The 22,338-nt window shown below is 46.7% G+C and overlaps 1 protein-coding gene and 1 long non-coding RNA gene across 2 annotated transcripts; both read left to right on the top strand.

Moving 5' to 3' along the window:
* The first annotated feature begins 46 nt into the window (after positions 1-46).
* LOC129643705 (uncharacterized) lies at positions 47-10,459 on the top strand. Its single transcript, XR_008710444.1, has 3 exons — positions 47-990; positions 8,783-8,903; positions 9,357-10,459. It is a non-coding gene; the product is annotated as an uncharacterized LOC129643705 (long non-coding RNA).
* A 1,726-nt stretch (positions 10,460-12,185) lies between these two features.
* On the top strand, positions 12,186-16,520 carry FAM43A (family with sequence similarity 43 member A). Its single transcript, XM_055568650.1, has one exon. It carries the CDS (start codon positions 14,326-14,328, stop codon positions 15,595-15,597), a length of 1,272 nt encoding a protein of 423 aa, XP_055424625.1. The 5' UTR covers positions 12,186-14,325; the 3' UTR covers positions 15,598-16,520.
* The last annotated feature ends 5,818 nt before the right edge of the window (positions 16,521-22,338 follow it).

The raw sequence follows: 22,338 nt of genomic DNA, 5'->3' as shown, positions 1-22,338 counted from the left end.
ACTTTTAGTGTTCGGGGTACAACTAGGAGATTCGGAAAAAAGTGGCCGGGCATATTTGCGGTAGCAGCCACGCCTCCGGTTAATTTCGTCAGGAGGAGGCGGTGACGTGCGTGTAGGGTGTTCCTGCAGCGCTAGGTGGCGTTGCTTTCTGGCGCTAATTTTCGGCCTAGTGTTGTAAGGTGTGGCTTTACTGCTGTCACGCCTGGCAACTAAACAGCTTTGTGTTTACTTGGTCTTCCCAAGCTGTGAATTGGTGAGAAGAGTTCCTGTGTGGATGGCAGTTTGGAATGGAAAGAGCTTGACAAGGTTGCAAGGAAAGCCAAAGGAATCTGACTTAAACGTTTTGTTTTGTTTTTTCAAATAGCTTTTTAAAAAGCGTTTAAAACTTCCAGCTAGAATTGTATTTAAATTTTCCTATAAATTAAAATAAAGTGAAAGCAGTGATCCCGGTCCACTCTTTGTGGCCTGACTTTTGCTTCTCACTTTATCTTTAGAGAAGTCGGATTAAAGTTATGAGGGTGTTGGGGGTTTTAACTCCATTCTCATTAATCAGAACACCTCATTGTTGTGATGCTCTGAGAGCAAGCAGCATGCCCAAATCATAGCTGAAATATATTCGGTCAGGCATCAAACCCAAGTCTCTTCAATATTTTATCAGTTCCTGGGGCGGATAAGAGGGGAGAATGAGGGTTGTTATTGTGTATTTTAGAACCCAGTTCTTCCCCAACTTTGATGTGCATGTGAACCCTCTAGGAATCTTGCTAACGTGCTGATTCTGACTGATAAGGTCTAGGGTCTGGCTGCACTGGGTTCTTCCAGGAGATGATGATGATGTTGGTCTGGCCCACAGGCCACTCTGAAGAGCAAGAGAAGTCCATTTCCTGCTGGTGCAGATGAAGACCCTGAAGAGCACTGGCTAGAAGTCAGTCACAGCAAGTCTGGGTCAGGAAGAGCTGGAACCATATCCCCCACCCATGTCTGCATTCCCTGGTAAGCCCTGCTGTGGGCTGTATCTCACTGCTGACTCTTAACTGAATTGGAGTGCACTTTGGGAAACGTGCAAAGGATTGCTGACAAACCATGTAGTAGTCAGCAAGGCTTTGGGAAGGTGGTGCTCACAGATCAGTGAAGGAAAGCATTAGAACGTGGTTTCTCCCATCTCTCAACTTAGAGATACCATATCTTTCAAAAAACCTGAGAAATTTCCATGGCAGTCTACTGATTAAGACTCCACCCTTCCACTGCAGGGGGCATGGGTTGGATCCCTGGTCAGGAATTAAGATGGTACATGCATTGAGGCATGACCACAATAACAACATACAATAAAATTGGGTTACTCAAACAAACAAACAAACACCCCCCCCCCCCAAACCTAAACTCCAGAACTAAGATGGAAGAGACAGTTTCTGGCATTCTCTTAGAGCTGAGTGGATAAAGAAAGAAAGAAAGAAAATGAATGTGCTCAGTCATGTCTGACTCTTTGCGACCCCATGGACTGTAGCCTACCAGGCCCCTCCGTCCATGGGATTTTCCAGGCAAGAGTACTGCGGTGGGCTGCCACATCCTTCTCTAGGGGACTTTCCTGACCCAGGGATTGAACCCAGATTTACTGTGTTTCAGGCAGGTGCTTTACCCTCTGAGCCACCAGGGCTCAGTGGAAAAAACTAACTCATAAAGCAAGATTCAGTGAACTTTATATTCTAGTGACAATAATAATCAAAGGATGTAAACAAACCTGCCACCTAGAGCTCAGTTAGAAACTTGGGACTTCACTTTCATTTCCTCTTCCAGATTTTGTCACCTTCAGTGATTTAAGGAAAACAAACACTTTTGGTTTCTATTGTCATTCTTCTCCTAGGCTTCAAAAAATCTGGATCAAATAAAGTGATAATTTAATCAAGATAGATAGGGCATCAAGAAGACACTGACATCGTAAAATGTCAACAACTACTCTTAGCTGACAAATAAATAAGGCATAAAAAAAATCTACTCCCCCCTGAGATATTCCTCAAATCTACCACTGACAAAGAACTAAATCTCAGCTTTCTTATCTGGTTAATGAGGATAATAATAATTCCTGTCCTGCAGAGGTAGTAAATGAGATAATGCTGCAAGATCATTGCCTAGTATTTTGTGTTCATTTTCACAACTGAAAAATTTTTTTCCCCAACAACTGGATAATGCCGGTGAGATTCCAGATGTATAATTGGTTCATACTGAAGGATTATGAGGCTAGTTCAGTGAGAGGGCAAGGAGGAAGGGGAATTGAGGATGCTGATGAGACACAATTGTGGGATCTAGATTCAGAGGAACAAAATGAGATGGGGGCACAGGGAATGGTGATGGTGATGATTAAGGGTGGAGAAGGTGTTGGTTGCTGCTCCTGAGTGAGGAAGTTGCAAAGATGAATCAGCCCAGCCCCTACCCTCTAACTACAAAAGCCATTCCACCCACACACTTCAGGGAACAACACAACCCAGCCAAACTCTCTTCATCACTTTGTCACGACAGTGGAAATGTTTGTGTCTGGAAGACTAGTCAGATCTTCCTAATACCCCATATAGCTGAGACCTGTTGAGGCCAAGATTCTCTAAATAGCTGACTCCTGGGGAATGTTGCATTGATTTGGAGCTTGGGAGCCTCCTATTCAGTTTCCAAATAGCAATATGGGGTGTTCCTCATTCTTGATTTACTGTGATTCAACAAATGCAATTCCAAGTCCCCCAAACCTACATGCAGGAATAAACCTTGGAGTAGCTTTCTGCTCTCCAGCTTTACACTCTTGTGCCTCTGAGCTCCACCTCCCTCTCTCTGGGGATGGAGAGGGTTGAGTGGGTGGGTTTCTGTTTTGGTTTTGTTTTCACCCCTCGGCCAACAATGTGTCAGTGGCAGAAAAATTATCCCAAGGCAAGCTTGCAACCCTGCCCTCCCTCTTTCCCATTCTCTACACCAACTTCTTCCACAAGGACATTAAAGCAATTTGCATAAGCCTGAGAGTTGTGAAAATAGAAGTCTGGCAGTCCCCATAGAGTCACTGAATCAGTAGGAAACTCCCTTCGATTATCTCTGATTCTCAATTTATCCCTGGTGAAAATGGGTGGATTCCTACACATAAGCAAGTTTCAATAGTTCAGCAGTGACTATACATGATAAATTTGAGTCACTTCAAACATTGCTTTCCTGCTTGTGCAAGTCACTGTGTGTTCAATGAAACATGTAAAAGACCTCTTGTTTTTTTTGGGTAGGCAACAAGATCCTATGTGTTCTGTATTTGAACCCATGAATTTTTCCCAACTCTTGGAGTTATATGTGGAATTTCTGGGGTTTTTTATTCACAGATGACTCTGAAAATTATTTTTTCCCTCACAACAGCAAATAAGAAAGGGCACTGTCTGTTTTCTGAACGTTTGGCAGTAGAAATTGAGATCCAGTAAAGTTCAGTGAAGTAATACAAAATAAAGAAGGCTCCTAGTAGAGTGAATATTCAGCAACTCTAAAATCTTCAGATGAAAAGTGCCAGGTTTCTTTCATTTGTTCATTAATTCATTCATTACTAGTCTCTGGGGTTCAGCAATGGACAAACTCCCTGCTCCCATGAGCTTATATTTTAGTGGTCATCAGTCCAACAGAGGGACTCATCCAAGGTTAAATAGCTCAAGTCAGTGGTGGGGTGATGAACTATACCACCAGTAACACCCTAATCCACAAGGAGGGCCTTCTGACCATTGGGATTTCACTGTTTGTCTCTAACTGTGGTCCCTCCCCTAAATCATTTTAATAGATACATCGATAATGTTAGCAGGTACACTTGGATGGCAAGGAAATGAGAAAAAGTTGGAGGAAGTGTGAATAGAGTCAGGAGAAAGTATATAGGGCCATTTCTGTTTATCTGAAGGACTGTCATAGGGACAGGAGAGGATTGTTTTGACAAAGAAAGTGGAACTAGAACAAATAGGGAGAAACTACACAGTTGCCATTTCAACCTGTGTGAGCCTTCTTACAATTGAAGTGGTTCAAAGATGGAATGACAGCTTTGAAAGGGAGTGAGCTCTCTGTCGCTGGAGGTGTTTAAGCAAAGGCTAAATAATCAAGCATCAGGATGTTCTCAAGTAGGCTCATGCTTCAAAGTGGGTGTTGGAATAGATAGTCACTAAGGTGCTCAATTAGGTAAGGTTCTTAGCTAATAGACTCCTTGCCCCTCCTGCTTATGCCACTCTTTGTTTCACTCCAATATCTGAAATAATAGTAGCACAATGATGATCTCAGAGAAGGTGCCTAGGCTGGCAATATCAGCATGGTACCTTCACTACATAACCCAGGAAGAAGAGTACATCCTGCCCTCTTTGTCATGTAAGGGTCAAGGGCATCATGAGCCAACGATCTAGCAAATGTGCTCATTATTATTTACAAGTACTACAAGCAGCCCTGGGATTTCTTTGGAAGGAATGATGCTAAAGCTGAAACTCCAGTACTTTGGCCACCTCATGCGAAGAGTTGACTCATTGGAAAAGACTCTGATGCTGGGAGGGATTGAGGGCAGGAGGAGAAGGGGACTACAGAGGATGAGTTGGCTGGATGGCATCACTGACTCGATGGACGTGGGTCTGGGTGAACTCTGGGAGTTGGTGATGGACAGGGAGGCCTGGCGTGCTGCAATTCATGGGGTCGCGAAGAGTTGGACACGACTGAGCGACTGATCTGATCTGATCTGACAAGCACTTATTCATTGGAAGGGCTGATGATGAAGCTGAAACTCCAATATTTTGGCCACCTGATGCAAAGAGCTGACTCATTAGAAAAGACCCTGATGCTGGGAAAGATTGAAGGTAGGAGGAGAAGGGGACGACAGAGGGGAAATGGTTGAATGGCATCACCAACTCGATGGACGTGAGTTTGAGCAAGCTCTGGGAGTTGGTGATAGGGAGGCCTGGCATGCTGCTGTCCATGGGATTGCAAAGAGTCAGACGTGACTGAGAGACTGAACTGAACTGACTAGCACAAATGAAAATGTGTATTGAAGGCTCCAGTTTTAAAGATAACTATGCAGGCAGAGCAGTTTCTCTGTCCTCTGCCTTTTGAGGGAACAAACTTGGCATTCATTCCTTGACTCTGGTGGTGCTGATGAGAAAGGCTCACTTGCAAGGCTCAGAGTTTCACTTCTCTTGACTGCCTTCTTATGCCTTTGCATTTCTGCCAGGCCCTTCTCCAGGTGGTAAACATTCCAAGCAAGCAGTGCTTGAAAGGCGGGGCTTCAATGCAAGCAAAGTCAAAAAACCGTGAGAACATTTTTGGGGCCTTAGGACACAGGATGACCTCCAAAGTTTATAGACATCTAATCTGTCTATTTTCTTCTCCTATCCTTGCAATTTCCTACTATGGCCTTTGCTTTGAGTTGAATGCTGTCTTTCAAAAATAGAGATTCCAGTCTTAACCTGATATTATTTGAAAATAGGATCTTTGCAGATGTACTAAAGTGAAGACAGGGTTACATGTGATTAGAGTGGGCCCTACTGCAATGACAGATGTCCCTATAAGAAGACACAAATTTGGGCACACACAGAAAAGATACAAAATCGAGGGAGAACATCATCAGAGGAGGAAGGCAGAGACGGGGTGATGTGTCTACAAGCCAAGGAATGCCAGGGATTGCAGAAGCTAGGAAGAGGCAAGGAAGGATGCTATCTTCTACTAGCCTCAGGAGCTAAGAGAGAAAAAAAACTCTATTATTTTCAGCCATTCTGTTCATGGTAATTTGTTATGGCAGACTTAGAAAGCCAACATAGCTTCTTATGATCTTAGAACCAGAGGGGAATTTGCTCAGCTCACAAGCAGGAAGGAGAGGGGCCAGGAAGAGGCAGCATCTTGCTCTGGGACCCTCAATGAGTCAGAGCTGGGACATGGGCATCTGAGCTCTGACTCTGATCACAGCACATCCCTACTCAAAGGCCTCCAGTGACTCACCCAGCTTGCAAGATGCCTCTACCTGCTATTCAGGGTCCTCCAGACTCAGTCCCTGACCTGACTCAATGCAAAGAGCATATCTTGGGAAAAAATATTTGCAAATGATGTGACCTACAAGGGCTTCATTTCCAAAACAGCTCATACAAACAGCTCATACAACTCAATGACAACAATAACAAAATCCAATTGAAAAAATGGGCCGAAGATCTAAGTAGACATTTCTCCAAAGAAGACATACAGATGGCCACCAGGCACATGAGAAGATGCTCAACATTGTCAATTATTAGAGAAATGCAGATCAAAACTACAATGAGATACCACCTCACATTGATTAGAATGGCCATCATCAAAGAAGCCTAAAAATAATAAATGGTGTGGAGAAAAAAGAACACTCCTGCATTTTTGGTGGGAATGTAAATTGGTGCAGCCACTATGTAAAATAGTATGGAGTTTCCTCCAAAAAACTAAAAATAGAATTGGCATATCATCTGCAATTCCACTATGTTCAAACAAAACTATAATTCAAAAAGATACATGCAATTCTATGTTCCTTGCAGCACTATTCATAGTAGCCAAGACATGGAAACAATTAACAGATGAATGGATAAAGAAGATGTGGTACACATATTCAATGGAATACTGCTGCTGCTGCTACTGCTAAGTCACTTCAGTCATGTCGGACTCTGTGAGACCCCCATAGACGGCAGCCCGCCAGGCTCCCCCGCCCCTGGGATTCTCCAGGCAAGAACACTGGAGTGGGTTACCATTTCCTTCTCCACTACTCAGCCATAAAAAGAATGATATAAAGTCATTTCTAGCAACATGGATGGACCTATAGATTATCATACTAAAGTCAGAAAAAGACAAATACCATATGATATCCCTTATAGGTGGAATCTAAAATATGACACCACTCTAACTCTTTTACATCCTGCTTTCATTTAAAAAAATTGATGTAACATAAAATTATCCTTGTTAAAGGGAATAATTGAGTGGTATTTAGTATATTCAAAATGTTATGCAACCACCACCTCTGTCAAGTTTCATAACATTTTCATCACCCCAAAGGAAACCCTGAATACCTTAAGCACTTGCTCCCTCTTCCTCCATCCCTCCAGCCCCTGGCAATGCCCAACCTGTGTTCTGTCATTAGGGTTTCACTTTAGCATAATGTTTTTGTAGATCTCCACTCTCACGGACCATGGTGATTAGAATGAGCCCATCTGGATAATTCAAGCTATTTTCCCTGGTTATTTTCAGTTGGTTAGCAACCTTAATTCCATTTACAATCTTCCTTTCCCTTTGCCATGTACTGTAACTTATTCATAGATTCTGGGAGTTAGGACATAGGCATCTTTGGCAGGGGTGAGATTGTTGGTGGTGGTTGTGGTTGTTGTTCAGTCGCTCAGTCGTGTCTGACTTTTTGCGACCCCGTGGACTGCAGCACACTAGGCTTCCCTGGTGTCCTTTGCCATCTCCTAGAACTTGTTCAAACTCATGTCCATGGAGTTAGTGATGCCATCCAGCCATCTCATCCTCTGTCATCCCCTTCTCCTCCTGCCTTCAATCTTTCCCAGCATCAGGGTTTTTCTAATGAGTTGACTCTTTGAATCAGGTGGCCAAAGTATTGGATCAGTCCTTCCAATGAATATTCAAAACTGATTTCCTTTAGGACTGACTGGTTTGATCTCTTTGCAGTCCAAGGGACTCTCAAGAGTCTTCTCCAACACCACAGTTGAAAAGCATCAATGCTTTGTGCTCAGCCTTCTTTATGTTGGTAGTGGTGGTGATTATTCTGCCTATTTAGGATGGTCAGAATGTGTCGAGGCACTGTCTGAACAACTGGAGGATTCTACTTACGTTCTGACTCCAGGAGCAGAGCACAGAGACGGTGGTAGTAATCCAGGGAAGGAGTGGATACAGTGCACAGAAATTGTGAACCTGATGCTCATCCAGAAGGTCTTGGATGAGGAGAAGGGCAAGGATAAGAGGTTAGGAAGGGGTTGATAGTGGGAAAAATTAAGTGGGGTAGGGCAGAGCTCCCTGCACTTGAGTATCTGTTTAATCATGAGAAGTTGAAGCACACATATTCCCAACCTCTAACTCCAGATATTCTGGTTTATGGGTGGGATCCAGGAATTTTCCCACAGAATTCTGATACAGCCAGGGGGTGAGTCTGCTCTGTGAAGAATGCTGATGTGATAGGAGTCAGGAATGAAGAGAGCTGGAAGAGTAAGAGGCTGTTATCTCACAGTAAGATTTTGAAGTTGGAGAGTCCTTGAACCCACTGGAGTCATTCCCACCTTGGGGACTTCACACTGGCTGTGAACTCTGCCTAGCATAAAGCTGTCCAAATGCATAGTTTTAAATGTTCCAGCAGCCACATTAAAGAAGTAAAGGGAAATGGGAAAAATTAATTTTAACAGCATATTCTACTAACTCAATGTAGCCAAAACATTATCATTTAATATATAATTACTATAAAATCATTGAATATTTTACAATACTATCTAGGTCTTTAAAATATTGAGTGTATTTCATGTTTGCATCGCATTTCAATTTGGACCCAGCACTTTTCAGGTGCTCATTAACAGCATTTGGCCCATGACTACCATTTTGGCCATCACAGGTTGGGATGCTCTCCCTCCATTTCTTTGTCTGGCTGGCTTCATTCCATCCAGGTATCTGCCCAGAGAGGCCTTCCGTGGCTATGTAGTCCAAACCAGCTACTTCCTCCTCCTGACATTGCTTTCTTTTCTTCAGAGACTCTTCACTAACTGATATTTTCTCAGGTGTTTGCTTGTTATCTGCCTCGCCACAGGATATAAATCCCATGAGGGCAAAGACCTGTCTGTCTGCTTTGGTGCAGTATCCCCAGCAATGACATCACATCTACAGTGGACTCTCGACAAATATGTGTTGAATGACTTTGAAGATCCCAGGTATGTCATTTGTCATGGCTGAAGCCAGTGTTCATTCAGTGGGATGTAGGGGGAGGGGGACCAACCAGGAAGAGCATTATGCGAGAAATAAGGTGGGAGAAAGCCAGCCCCAAAGCTTCGTGCAAGCTAAAAGGCTTACTCTTTGATGTTATGTTAGAGGCTGGGTTTCTTTCCAGCTGTGACTTGGCTATGTGTTGGTTCAACTCTGGCTTATCTGGTTCTGTGAGAAAACGTTTCACCAAGTGTCACTCTTGCCTGGCACCAGTAGATGGGGCAGTGTCATAAAAAACAGTCTATGGTCCATGCAGTTTCTAGCCATGCAGTTTCGGTCAGCCCTTGCCAGCTGACTTTGCTGAGGTCTATTCTGGAAATGTTCTACATCTCAGGTCTACACGGTGTGTGTCTTACACATTGGAGTGCTCATATTTGCCTAAATCTTCTCTGTCCTCCCAGGTTGAAAATAAGCTTACTAAGACGATAGCCCAGGAGCAGCTCTGTGAACCTGTGCATCTGGGACATTGGGTCTGCTGGAAAGCCTGGCCCGCCAGTGGAGTCCTCCCTGCTGCTGTGCACCACTGGTTTCTCTGCCCTTGCATGAAGCGCAAGGAGGTGCCTCTCGTGGAGGCTGAGACAAGCCCTAGCTCCCATCACCAGCGCCTCCACTTCCTCCCTAAACCCTTCTGATCCTTGGTTGTTGTTCATTGTTGTTCAGTCACTAAGTTGTGTCCGACTCTGCGACTCCACGGACTATAACATGCCAGGCTCCTCTGTCCTTCACTGTCTCCCAGAGTTTACTCAAATTCACGTCCATTCAATCGGTCGGTGATGCTATCTAATCATCTCATCCTCTTGCCACCCCCTTCTCCTTTTGCCTTCCATCTTTCCCAGCATCAGGGTCTTTTCCAATGAGTTGGCTTTTCGCATCAGGTGGCCAAAGTATTGGAGCCTATCAGCTTCAGCATCAATCCTTCATTAGAATATTCAGGGTTGATTTCCTTTAGGATTGACTGGTTTGATCCCTTTGCAATCCAAGGGACTCTCAAGAGTCTTCTCCAGCACCATAATTTGAAAGCATCAATTCTTCAGCACTCAGCTTTCTTTATGGTCCAATTCTCACATCAGTACATGACTACTGGAAAAACCATAGCTTTAACTATATGGACCTTTGTCAGCAAAGTGACATCTCTGTTTTTTAATGTGCTGTCTAGGTTTGCCATAGATTTCCTTCCAATGAGCAAGTGTCTTTTAATTTTCATGGCTGCAGTCACCATCCACAGTGATTTTGGAGCCCAAGAAAATAAAATCTGTCACTGCTTCCACTTTTTCCCCTTCTATTTGCCATGAAGTGATGGGACTGGATGCCATGATCTTAGTTTTCAAATGTTGAGTTTTAAGGCAGCTTTTTCACTCTCCTCTTTCACACTCTTCAAGAGGCTCTTTAGTTTCTCTGTGCTTTCTGCCATCAATGTTGTATCATCTGCATATCTGAAGATATTTCTCCTGGCAATCTTGATTCCAGCTTGTGCTTCATCCAAGCTGGCATTTCACATGATGTACTCTGCATATACATTAAATAAGCAGGGTGACAATACACAGCCTTGTCGTAATCCTTGAACCTCTGAGTAATTTGGAAATGTTAACTGCTTGAACATGATGTCTGCTTTTGTAGAGTCTAGACTTTCAGATATGGACTAGCTAAAGGTCACTTGCTGCTGCTGCTGCTGCTAAGTCACTTCAGTCGTGTCCAACTCTGTGCGACTCCGCTGTCCCTGGGATTCTCCAGGCAAGAACACTGGAGTGGGTTGCCATCTCCTTCTCCAATGCATGAAAGTGAAACGTGAAAGTGAAGTCGCTCAGTTGTGTCTGACTCTAGCGACCCCATGGACTGCAGCCCACCAGGCTCCTGCGTCCATGGGATTCTCCAGGCAAAAGTGCTGGAGTGGGGTGCCATTGCCTTCTCCGAAAGGTCACTTAGCACAAGTTAATTTGGTGTGGTTTTTATAGGATTTTTTTTTGTTTGGACCACTTAGTCTCTCTACTTCATTGCCACTATAAGATATTCCTGAAATGCAAGCAGAAGAGGAATTAACCTTGGTTTAAGTGGCTTATTACAGTCCTAACCAGCTCCTTCCAACACCTTGCCTCCATTAACCTATCAGTGCAGTTGAGGGGTAAGTCATTATAGCTCTGGTCTAATCACATTCTGGGCCCAGCCAGCCATGAAAAGGCCATTCCTTCTCTCAGAGACTAGGAGAGCCCAGAAAGCATGATCAGCAGAATTCCTTGTTTGATCAGGAAATTTTCGTCTTTCACTTAAAAAAACTATTTAATTTATTTTATTTTGGCTGCCCTGGGTCTTTGCTGCTGGATGCAGGCTTTCTCTAGTTGCGGAGAGCAGGGGCTATTCTGTGGTTGCAGTGTGATCTTCTCATTGCTGGGGCTTCTCTTGTTGCAGAGCACAGGCTGAAGGGCATGTGGGCCTCATTAGTTGTGGCACATGGGCTTAGTTGTCCCATGGCGTGTAGAATCTTCCTAGACAAGGGATCGAACCCATGTCCCCTGCACTGGCAGGTGGATTCTTAACCACTGAACCACCAGGAAAGTTCTCCTGTTTCATTGTTATTAAATGCCATCCTAAACTGCACACGTGCATGCATTATTATGTTCTATGTTTGCTATATCTGGAAAGCCCTTTAACTCTTTCCGGCTTGGTGACGTCTTGTTCATTTTAAACATAACCACCTCTGTGGAACCTTCTTTGATTTTCCTAGTCACAAAGAATCTTTTCTTCTCCAGCTTCTCAGAGTACTCTGGGATCTTCACAGGCCATTTGATCCACTCTGTCTTCTTGTTTACATGCATGTTTCATTCATTCATTCAACAATTAAGTGGTGCCAGGCACTGTGCAGACAGGGTGCTCTCATAGAATTTACATTCCAGCAGAAGCCCAGAGTTGAGTGAACTTTATATCCTTCACTGGACTGGGAGTTTCTTGGAGACAGGAATTAGGTCTGTCGACTCCCAGTTCAGGGCCTGGTTCCAAAAGGTACTCAGGAAAGTTAGTTAAACTGAAATTCAGTACCAATGACTCTAGAAAATTGAGTCGTGGCTCAGCAGGTAAAGAATCTGCCTGCAATGCGGGAGACCTGGGTTCGATCCCTGGGTTGGGAAGATCTCTGGAGAAGGAAAAGGCTACCAACTCTAGTATTCTGGCCTGGAGAATTCCATGGACATACAGTCCATGGGGTCGCAAAGAGTTGGACACGACTGAGTGAATTTCACTTACTTTCAAAGAAAGGTTAAAAGTTAGCAAAAATAGAGGGCCAGAGAATCTCCAGGAGGGGTTACGGTTGTGCTGAGATCAGGACCTGGCATGGAAGCCACAGACACCCAGATCCCCAGAAGCCTGGGCCTGGAGAGTGGGAGGGTCTACTGTCCTCCTGTGGGATGAGCTTGGGTGTTCCATGCAGGGTTATCAGGACATTTATTACATATTCCAGCTACAAGTGGTTTTGCTTTGAGTGAGCAGACCATAGAGGAAAGCTGGTTGTTTCAAGGGCCCAGAAATGAGTTACTAACCAAGGGTCAAGCCGGACAGATGATTCAAGTGGCAGTGTCAAGCTGGCACAAGAGAAGAGAGTGATTAATGCTAAGCATTCTCATGGAGGGTGGGTGGGCATTATTTGAAACAAATAAAAGTCATTTGAATTTTTACTAGGAATTTTCATCCATAATGTGATAGTAATGTAATAAAACTAAATGACTGGCCTGCCAAAGTAAACTGAATTCTTAACCACACACAAGGATTATTTAGAAACTGTATATATCTCAGAAAAGTGCTCTCCCGCTTAGGCCCTGACAGAAGGCAGGGCCACTGCTAGGGGTTAGGAGCTTATTTATCAAATACACACTGTAGTCTTCACTCCAACCATCTTATTACCACTCATCTCTCTTTTCATTATCTGCTCTTTATCTGTGTAGAAGGGGTTCCAAGAGAGTGAAAGATGTTTTCTTTGCCCTTCTTTATTTTCTTTGACAGAATAAAATTCTGGGGAAAAAAATAGCACCCAGTCATTCTCAGAAAGCTGTCACACACAGAAAGAATTACTATTTCCCCAACCTTTTTGCACATTATAGTCTAAATCCCACCTTACACCGCCTCCCCCAGAAGTTTCGATGGAGACATACATTTATTCAGTGAGTTGCAATTCAGCCTGGGGGTGGAGTGTCAGAATTCAAGTTGCTTTTCCTGCGGGGTAACCCCAGGTCTTGGAGATTTCTGTAGATATAGGGGATATTGGTAAATTTGGGATGAAATTGCCAGACTGGATCGGTCTCCCTTTCCCCCCAACCAATGGCTGCAACCAGATCCCTTTAAGAGATCGGCAAACCGCCAGGCGTCCAAGCCTGAAACAGATCCTTGTCTCTGCTCCTCCCCTGTCCCCGTGCGGCGAATGGTTCGTGCCGGCCTATATTTACCCGAGATCTTCCTCTCGGAAGGCAAGGATGTGAGGCTGGCGAGGCAGCTACCGCTCGTAGCACCGGAGAGGGCGCGCTGCAAAGACTGGCAGCCGAGCCAGGGGATCCCGGGAGCCGAGTCAGACACCCTCCGGAGAAAAGAAATGAGGTAGCGACCGTCCCGGGAGCCGACCATGCGCACGCCTGGCCCTCGGAGCCCCGCGCTGCCCCCGCCGAGCCAGCCCTAACAGTGAGCCACGGAGCCCGAGTCCCCGGCGTCCTGCCTGTGGGAAGATGCAGTGAGCCACGGGGGGATTGCTGCTCGGGGCCCGCCGCGGCCATCCGACCCACCATCGGAGCGCACTTGGGGCAAGCAACTGCTTCTGGGACCCGTTCAACCGAGGGGCTCTCTGCCTCCAGCACCCCTTGGAGGTGGGGAGTACCGACCCCTGGGTACACTTGCGGTTGAGTTTCCGCGGTTTCTGGCCCTAGCGACTGTGTGTGTGAATGTGAGAGGGGGGGCTCTTTTCACCTTCGCCGAGGAGTTCCTGCGTATTCTCGCACCATCCCGGCTGCTTTTGCTGGGGGCTTCCTCATTTATTTGCATCTCTTTTTTTCTAAAGACGTTTTCCGCCCCACTCTTGTGCTGTCTTTCTCTCATTTTGCCTGCCTAAGACTCTTTGCCCTGATCCTGCTCAGGCTGGGATAAATCTGTGTGCTCCTTCCCTCTTCCCCCTTGCAGTTAAATCTTAAAAAAAAAAAATTCGACCCCTACCTCTTGTGCTGGGTTCTCGAGCCTTATACACCCCTATTCCCCCGCCCCCACTCCGGACTGGGCCACTCCCAGCAGAGTTTTATTTTTCGGTCTTGCCCGGGCCGAGCCCGGCCGGGGCGGGTGGCTCAGCCGGGCTCTCAACCGGCGCTACGCCGCCGCCGCCCAGCTGCGCGGGGGCGCCCTCCGGAGATGCTGCCGTGGAAGAAGCACAAGTTCGAGCTGCTGGCCGAGGCGCCGCCACGGCAGGCGTCCAAGCCCAAGGGCTACGCGGTGAGCCTGCACTACTCGGCACTCAGCTCTCTAGCGAGGGCGTGCCCCGAAGGCGCGCTCAGCCGGGTGGGCAGCATGTTTCGCTCCAAGCGCAAAAAACTGCACATCACCAGCGAGGATCCCACTTATACTGTGCTCTACCTGGGCAATGCCACCACCATCCAGGCGCGCGGCGACGGCTGCACCGACCTAGCGGTGGGCAAGATCTGGAGCAAGAGTGAGGCGGGCCGTCAGGGCACCAAGATGAAGCTGACTGTGAGTGCGCAGGGTATCCGCATGGTGCACGCCGAGGAGCGCGCGCTGCGACGCCCTGGCCACCTGTACCTGCTGCACCGCGTTACCTACTGTGTGGCAGACGCGCGACTGCCCAAGGTCTTCGCCTGGGTGTACCGGCACGAGCTCAAGCACAAGGCGGTCATGCTGCGCTGTCACGCGGTACTCGTGTCGAAGCCCGAGAAGGCGCAGGCCATGGCCCTGCTGCTTTACCAGACGTCGGCCAACGCTCTGGCGGAATTTAAACGGCTCAAGCGGCGGGACGACGCGCGTCACCAGCAGCAGGAGCTGGTTGGCGCTCACACCATCCCGCTAGTGCCGCTGCGCAAGCTGCTCCTGCACGGACCCTGCTGCTACAAACCGCCGGTGGAGCGCAGCCGAAGTGCGCCCAAGCTCGGCTCCATCACCGAGGACCTGCTCGGCGAACAGCAGGAGCAGGAGCTGCAGGAGGAAGAGGAAGAGGAGCACGCGGAGGGTTGCCCCGAGGAGGAGGAGGACCGAGCCGGAGAAGGAGAGCCGGCAGAGCCAGAGGCCGAAGCGAAGCGGGCGCTGGTGGTGGCCATGCACTTCGAATGCGGGGACTTGCTGGACACGCTGGAGAGTGGCCACGAGGAGGCGCTGGGGGGCGGCGGGGTCTCGCCGGGCCCTGAGGCTGGGTCGTCGCCTCTGCTGCTGGGCAGCACCTCCGACATGAGGGCCGAGCTTTCGCAGCTTATTAACGACCTGGGCGAGCTCAGTTTTGGCAACGACGTGCGCAGCCTGCAGGCGGACTTGCGGGTGACGCGCCTGCTGTCGGGCGAGAGCACGGGTAGCGAGAGCTCCATCGAAGGAGGGGGCCCGGATGCCAACACTGCCACCGCCGGGGACCCATCCGGCCCCGCGGACTGCGCCAGCCCAGACGAGCCCCACTCGGGCTGAGCTCCCAGCAATGTCGTGTGCGCGCCCTTGGCGCCCGATCGTGATCCCCACGCGCCCCTCCACCACTTCCTTACCTCCCGACCTGCCCCAGGAAAGGGGAAATGGGACAGTTGAGGCCCAGACCCTCCCCCTCTACACCCATACTTATGGCTGTGTTTGAACCGGGGCTCAGATTGCAAGTGGAGATACGGGGGAGGGGAAACCATACAAGGAAGGGGAAAGAGGTCGCCATCTGGGGTCTGGGGAAGGGAAAGGCCGCTGGTGTTAGCAAAGCCCGGCGGGCTTCAAGTGCCTGCCGGCCAGTTTCCTGTTTGTGGGGCAGCTGGGGCCTGAGGAGGAGGGGTTAACTTCCTCCCCCACCGGCCATCTGGGAGGGCCTAGCGTTGTCATTGACATGGCAGTTTTTGGTTTTTTTTTTTTTTGTAATTGCTTTCACAGTGTTTGAGGCTTTAATGCCACCTCCTTGGACCCAGTCTTTTTGGTGCGGGAGCTTGGGTGGTTTACCTCAGACTCAGACCCTTGAAATTCTGCCAAATTCCTCAGATAACTAGTGGGGAAGGGAGAGGGGGAGAAAGAAAGTCATATTTGTTTACAGTTATTGACATCTAATACCTAAAAAAGTTTTCCTTAAGAAACACACACACCTTGCTCCTGCTCAAAAGATCTCATTCCGTGATACTGTGTAAAATATTTTTGCACTGTTGTGAAGTATTTTTGACATCTTTTTGGTTTTCTTGTACATAACTGTGTTCTCAGAGTCCAATGTTTATATCTTTTGCTGTGCAAAAGGGACATGTAAAATGTTGTTCAGTTGTATATACAGAAATGTGTATAAAACATTTTGTTATTTTTTAAGAGTAGCACTGCTCTGGTTCTGTTTGCACGCCAGTGGGGAAGAGAATAAAGAGAAAAATTGAACAGAACAGGTGAGCATCCACAGCTGCTTCAGAAAATGCTTGGCCATGGGGGTGGGCGGGAAAGGGTGTGACCATGACTGGGATAGGGTTGGGAGGCTAGTCTTTGTCCTTCGAAGGACTTGGAGGTGATTGAGAAGGGGGAACCCGATTTATGCGTAGTCTGGGGCCTTTCCTGTCCTCTGAAACTCTGGGTACTGCAGCTGGGCCCGGATTCTTCACTTATTCAGCTCTATAAGCATCAGCTGTTTCTGATCTCTTTGAGGGAATTCTTGGAGATGCCGGGTGAGTTCTGTTCCTCACTGCCAGACCTGTGAGGTGATTCAGGGAGGGGTAACTTTCAAGGTCTTCTAGGGTTTTACCAGCTCCTGTGGTTCACCTTTTCCTTCCCAAACAGCTCAAGGAGCTGTAAAGATGAGAATTAGAGAACGAATGGAAGTCCCTATGAGGTTCTCTAAGGAGTGGGAGCATCTCTGTTTTTCCTGAGAGGAAAAGCAAGGAGAAAGGAAAGTTAAGTTCTAGTCATGGCTTGAATGAGCCACAGTGCAGGTGGGGTGGGGTGGGGAGCAGGTGGAAAAGCCCATTTTCTTTCCTTCTACAACCCAGCCTGACCCAGTGGGAGAGTGGTTTGGAGGTCAGGGCGGAGAAGGACTGCTAGAGCTTGGTCTGTGTGTGTGTCTTAGCGTTTTCATGCTTGCTCTGTGTTTGTTTCTGTTGTAAACTCCAAACAGATGTCTCTAGTTTGGCTGCACCCGATCAGCTGGAAGCTGTAATAAGATGCTGCCAAAACTGTGCCTTCTGCAAATTATTTTTTTCCCTTTGCCCCTGTGGGCCCTTTTTTCCTATGTTGCAGAAATTGATTGCTCTCTTGGCCTTCCCTGCTGTCCTGAGGCCCTTGGTTTTGTTTTCATTGTAAATGTGTTCTGAGCAGATAGACCCAGTGATCTTAAGGAGTCTAGAATTCACTGAAACCATAAAGGAAGGAGGGGTGGTGGGGTGGGGTGGGGAGAAGAGATTTTCTTCCTAATTAACAAGTTAATTGGTGATCCTTATTAGAAAAGCAAGTGTGGGTGGGAATTTGAAAAATATTCAGAGTCACTTCTTGAGGGCCTTAGAACAAGGTCCATCTTTAGCTTTCTCTTTTATTATATTTTGATTTGGTTGAGAGTCCCTATCCCTTTTCCTGAATACCTCAGATACACATTACTGAATGATGTTTTCAAACCCCCAGGTAGAGAGAGGTCAGGAAAGTCAGCTATGTGGTCCATCACTAGTTTGCATGCTTAGATCTCACATTTCAAATTATTGCCATACACTGCCAGGTTCCTCTGCTATTTGAAACTGATAAGAGCCTTAATCAGGGTGAAGATCATTTGACAAATACTTGGAGGTGGGGCAGAGTCTACATGTCATCCTTCTTAATCTTAGTCTAGAGAGAATGCCATGGTGGCTTTTGTCTGTGATTAATGGGGTTACAATGATGGGTCAGAAAATTCAGATGAATGACATTCACACCAATACCATCAATAAATATAAGGCAACTATGTCTTTAAAGTCTGATTTTTCCTATTCTCTGATTTATAAATAGGGAAGGGGTGTTTAGAGGGTGAGGAAGCAGGAAGAAGAAAATAAGCAGACTGCAGAAGAATCAGCTTCCTCTACTCACCCCACTGTGCCCTCCCTTTCCCTCTTTCCTCCCCTCTACTTTTTGGCTTTTATCCCCACTGCACCCCAGGGCTCTGGCTGTTGTAATTCTAGATGCAATAGGAAGGTGATACATGATTCACCTCTTCTTACATCTCAGTCTTCCAGGGATGATATCACGAGCGTAAGGAGAGATGTTTTGAATGAAAAAAACAAAAACCCGAAAACCAATTTACTCATAACACTCGGAGGGAAAAGTGGTGTGACACAAGTACAGTGAGGCAGAGGAGATACACGTTACACGTTATGGAACGCACCTGAGGTCTGGTTTATTCGTCAAACAGCTTGCAAGGTGAGGTTTATTCGTCAAACAGTCTTGCAAGGTGAGGCTCCTCTTTCTCCTTTACAAGCCGATGGTACTTTAAATGCAGTGAGACACTTGCCACATTCTTCGCCAGCGTGAGTAATCCTCCGTGTCCCACAAGGAGACATTGACTGCATGAAATACGGAGTGACTTCTGGTGGCAAGAGAGACGGTTGCAGGGGTGGCTGTATACATCCACAGAGGAGGTGTTCCTCCACCTCCCTCAGCCCAAGCATCCCGTATTTGCACAGTTTGTTGTGTGTGTTGAGGCAGAAGGAGGGAGGAGCAGGATGGTGTAGAAGAAACAATAGTATGTACCCTTTCAACTATTACAGTGTCAGACAAAACACCCACTCTGCACACACACATGCTCCCCCCTAAAGAAAACCTTCCCTCACACTGCCCCACAGTCAGCAGAAGAGTAGATTTTAAACAAATTAGAAAGGCTCTGTTATACTAAGCAAGCATGATGCCCTCTCAGGGACAGAGCTGCTTTTAAGAGTTCAGCTTGTGAAAGGAGAAAGATCTGGCTGGTAGAATCCACCCCTGGCACCACACTGGAGATTAGAAAACCTCATGGGAGTTGCCAAGGACCGTGAGGAACATAATTCTATTACAAGCTCATTGCCCTCATTTCTACCAGGATTTAGTAATGGAATAAGCAGAACTTTTCTCTGTGTAGTATGCATCAGTAACCTGAATATTTGCTGGTCAATGATGCATAACAGAGCTAGAAATGCGCACGGACAGCTGGGGCTCGGAGCCCCGTCTGACATGTGGGAAACTATTCAGGGCTTCAGGCATGCACGCAGGCCCCTGGGGCCATGGCACTCTGTATTCTCTGCATCAAGTTTTTCTATACTTGGCCACATCTGTCTCAAGGTAGTTTTTGATTTCCTCTTTGATTTCTTCCATTGGTTGTTTAGTACCATATTGTTTAGCCTCCACGTGTTTGTGTTTTTTGCAGTTTTTTTCCCCTTGTAGTTGATATCTAGTCTCATAATGTCGTGGTTGAAAAAGACACTTGATGTGATTTAAGTTTTCTTATATCTACCAAGGCTGGCTTTGTGACCCAGCACATAATCTATTTGTGAGAATGTTCCATGTGCTCAGCACATCTGGATCTGGCTTTATGGTTAGCTGGGGCCTTTCCTGCTTCTGTTGGCTCATCCATGTTCACAAAATGCCTGGGACCACCCCAGTATCCCATCCATGCCCCCAGCTCTGGAGTGACCTAATTTGAACAGTCTTAAGTAACCATCATTTCAGTGGTTTGAATAGTTAGGTGGCCCTGGAGCTTGGCACTAATTCCATCACTTTTCTAGGACTGTTCGGTGACACCAGCAAAGGCCCCTGTTTCTAACCCCCAAGGAGAGGAGCCCTAGTGACTACCTCCTTTCTGGTTTCTCCTCTTCATCTCTCTCCAATCCCAGTTCCTCCTGTAACACATCATTCAGGCGTCACCTATTACCCAGCTTTTACCTGACCCTAGCTTCATTTCTCTTCCTTTCCACAAACCTAGTTCAGAATTGAGTCACATAAATGAAAGGAAAGCCCAAACTTTAAAAGAAAAATAAGCCAAGCAGACAGTCATTCATCAGCACCAATTCTGCAATCCCAGGGCATGCTCTGGCCCTGCCCCCACTTAGAAATGAAGAAATGAGGCACAAAGGGGTGATGTCCTGCCCAGAGTCATACAAGGAAACACCATGACCGAGGGGTCCAAACTCCTAAACTCCTCTTTTCACATTCCTCCAGTTTTAATGGCTCATAACTAGGTTTTTAGCTTTGGGATCCAGAAACTGGCTGTTTCCCTCTTTCTAATGTATCCCTACATTTTACACATGGTAGATGCTGGATAATAAACTCGTGTGCCCTTCATCAACATGCCACTCCCACCTCCAAGTGTGCGTGAGTGTCTACTGGCCACATGATGCTGGAGGGAGAGGGGCCAGGTGTCTCTTCCTGGCAAGGACCCTGCTGCAGGGGTAGAGTGGCAGCCCCCAGAGGAACCTGGTCTCCACTTGCTTCACCTCTGAGATCTGGTCTGGCAAGGTCTTGCCCTAGAAAAGCAGGTGTAATTTGAGGGTGGGGGAGCTCTTTCCATGGTATCATATTTATTGATCATCTGTATCATTCCTGGTTGGCTGAGTTCTCCAAGGACAGGCATGTAACTTTAGGCCTGTCTGATCCACCAAATTTAGCATAAAGCCCAACACTTAGTAGGTGCTCAGGAAATGCTAAGGAAGGAATAAAGGGGTGATTCCACTTCAGGATAGGAGAATAGGGCTGATAAAGTTCAAGGTCATCACTCAGATGGAGGAGTCAAGATTTTAAGGATATATGTTTGGAAAGGAGGGAAGGATTGGGATTCAGTTGACTTCTCCACTCTATATAAGGTAGATTCAGTTCTCAACTTTTTCCTTGAAACTTCCCTAATCTTCTAAGGGAGGGATGGTTGTGGTTAGAGAATGGTGGTTTACTTGTAATTGTCTTTGAATGGAATCGTGGACCAAATCTTTCCCTGTAACTTGAGCCAGGTAAAGGTTCACATAATGTGGTATGGCGGACGTCTGCAGGAAGAGTCTTGAATCCAGGCCTTGAAGTGATCTGGACTCTGGTTGCATTGAGCCAGTCAAGTCATTTTCTCTGTCTAGTCTCAGAATACTTGTAGATAAAATAGATGGGTGTCATTGCTGTTCAGTCACTACGTCATGTCTAGCTCTTTGTAACCCCATGGACTGCAGCATGCCAGGCTCCTCTCTTTCATTCTTTGCTGGAGTTAACTCAAAATCATGTCCATTGAGTCTGTGATGCTTTCTAACCTCTCATCCTCTGCTGCCCCTTCTTTTTCCTTCAGTCTTTCCCAGTATCAGGGTCTTTTCCGATGAGCTAGCTCTTTGCATCAGGTGGCCAAAGTATTAGAACTTCAGCTTCAGCATCAGTCTTTCCAGTGAATATTCAGGGTTGATTTCCTTAAGGATTGACTGATTGATCTCCTTGCAGTTTGATAATTGCAAAACTAATGTTCTGAGTTAAAAAGGAACAAAGGTTAAAGTTAAGTGTGTTTCTGCTTTCCTCTATCTCCTAGTAGGTAAGAATAGAAGAAACATCTGCCTGTGGGCTAGAAACTGTCTGGAGCTCTGGAACACCTTTAGGTCTCACTGTGGCCTCGGCCATCACCACTGTTTAATTTGGAAGTGATGTTCCTCTTGGCCAAGGCAGAGCAGGAGTTGCCTGACAGACATCCCTTTCATTACCTCCAAACTTGGAGGCCATGCTGTGTCCTAAAATGCAGACTGATATTCTACCTAAGGGCCAGATTGTGCGTGCGTGGTTGCTAAGTCCTATCTGACTCCTTGGGACCCTGATGGACTGTAATCTGCCAGGCTTCTGTGTCCATGGAATTTTCCAGGCAAGAATACTGGAGAGATTTCCCATTTCCTTCTCCAAGGGATCTTCCCAACCCAGGGATCGAACCCATGTCTCTTGCGTCTCCTGCATTGGCAAGCAAATTCTTTACCACTGCTCCACCTAGCCAGGTTAGGGGACATAGAATAATGTGTCCGAGATCACTCAACAAGCTCGGCCAGAAGTCAGATCTCCTGATTCAAAGTCCTACACCCTCGTCCCCTGTATCTTTTTGTATTGGGATAAGTTAGTTTGCAAGCAACCCAGCTACTCTTCGAAGAAAGAGCCTCGACCTCTGATCAAAGACCATGAGGGAAACTCGAAGCACTGGAAGAAGTCTGGAATTAAAAGGGAGTTGGCATCCTGGGGCATCTTCCTCACCATCTTGCTCTTCCCTGCTCCAGGACC

This window comes from Bubalus kerabau, chromosome 2, assembly GCF_029407905.1.
Source record: "Bubalus kerabau isolate K-KA32 ecotype Philippines breed swamp buffalo chromosome 2, PCC_UOA_SB_1v2, whole genome shotgun sequence".
NCBI lineage: Eukaryota > Metazoa > Chordata > Mammalia > Artiodactyla > Bovidae > Bubalus > Bubalus kerabau.
The sequence above is the reverse complement of the archived record's forward strand: the minus strand, read 5'-3'. Positions and strand labels throughout refer to the sequence as shown.

Coding starts and splice junctions, on each gene's coding strand:
- FAM43A (XM_055568650.1), top strand. CDS start 14,326: ATGCTGCCGTGGAAGAAGCACAAGTTCGAGCTGCTGGCCGAGGCGCCG.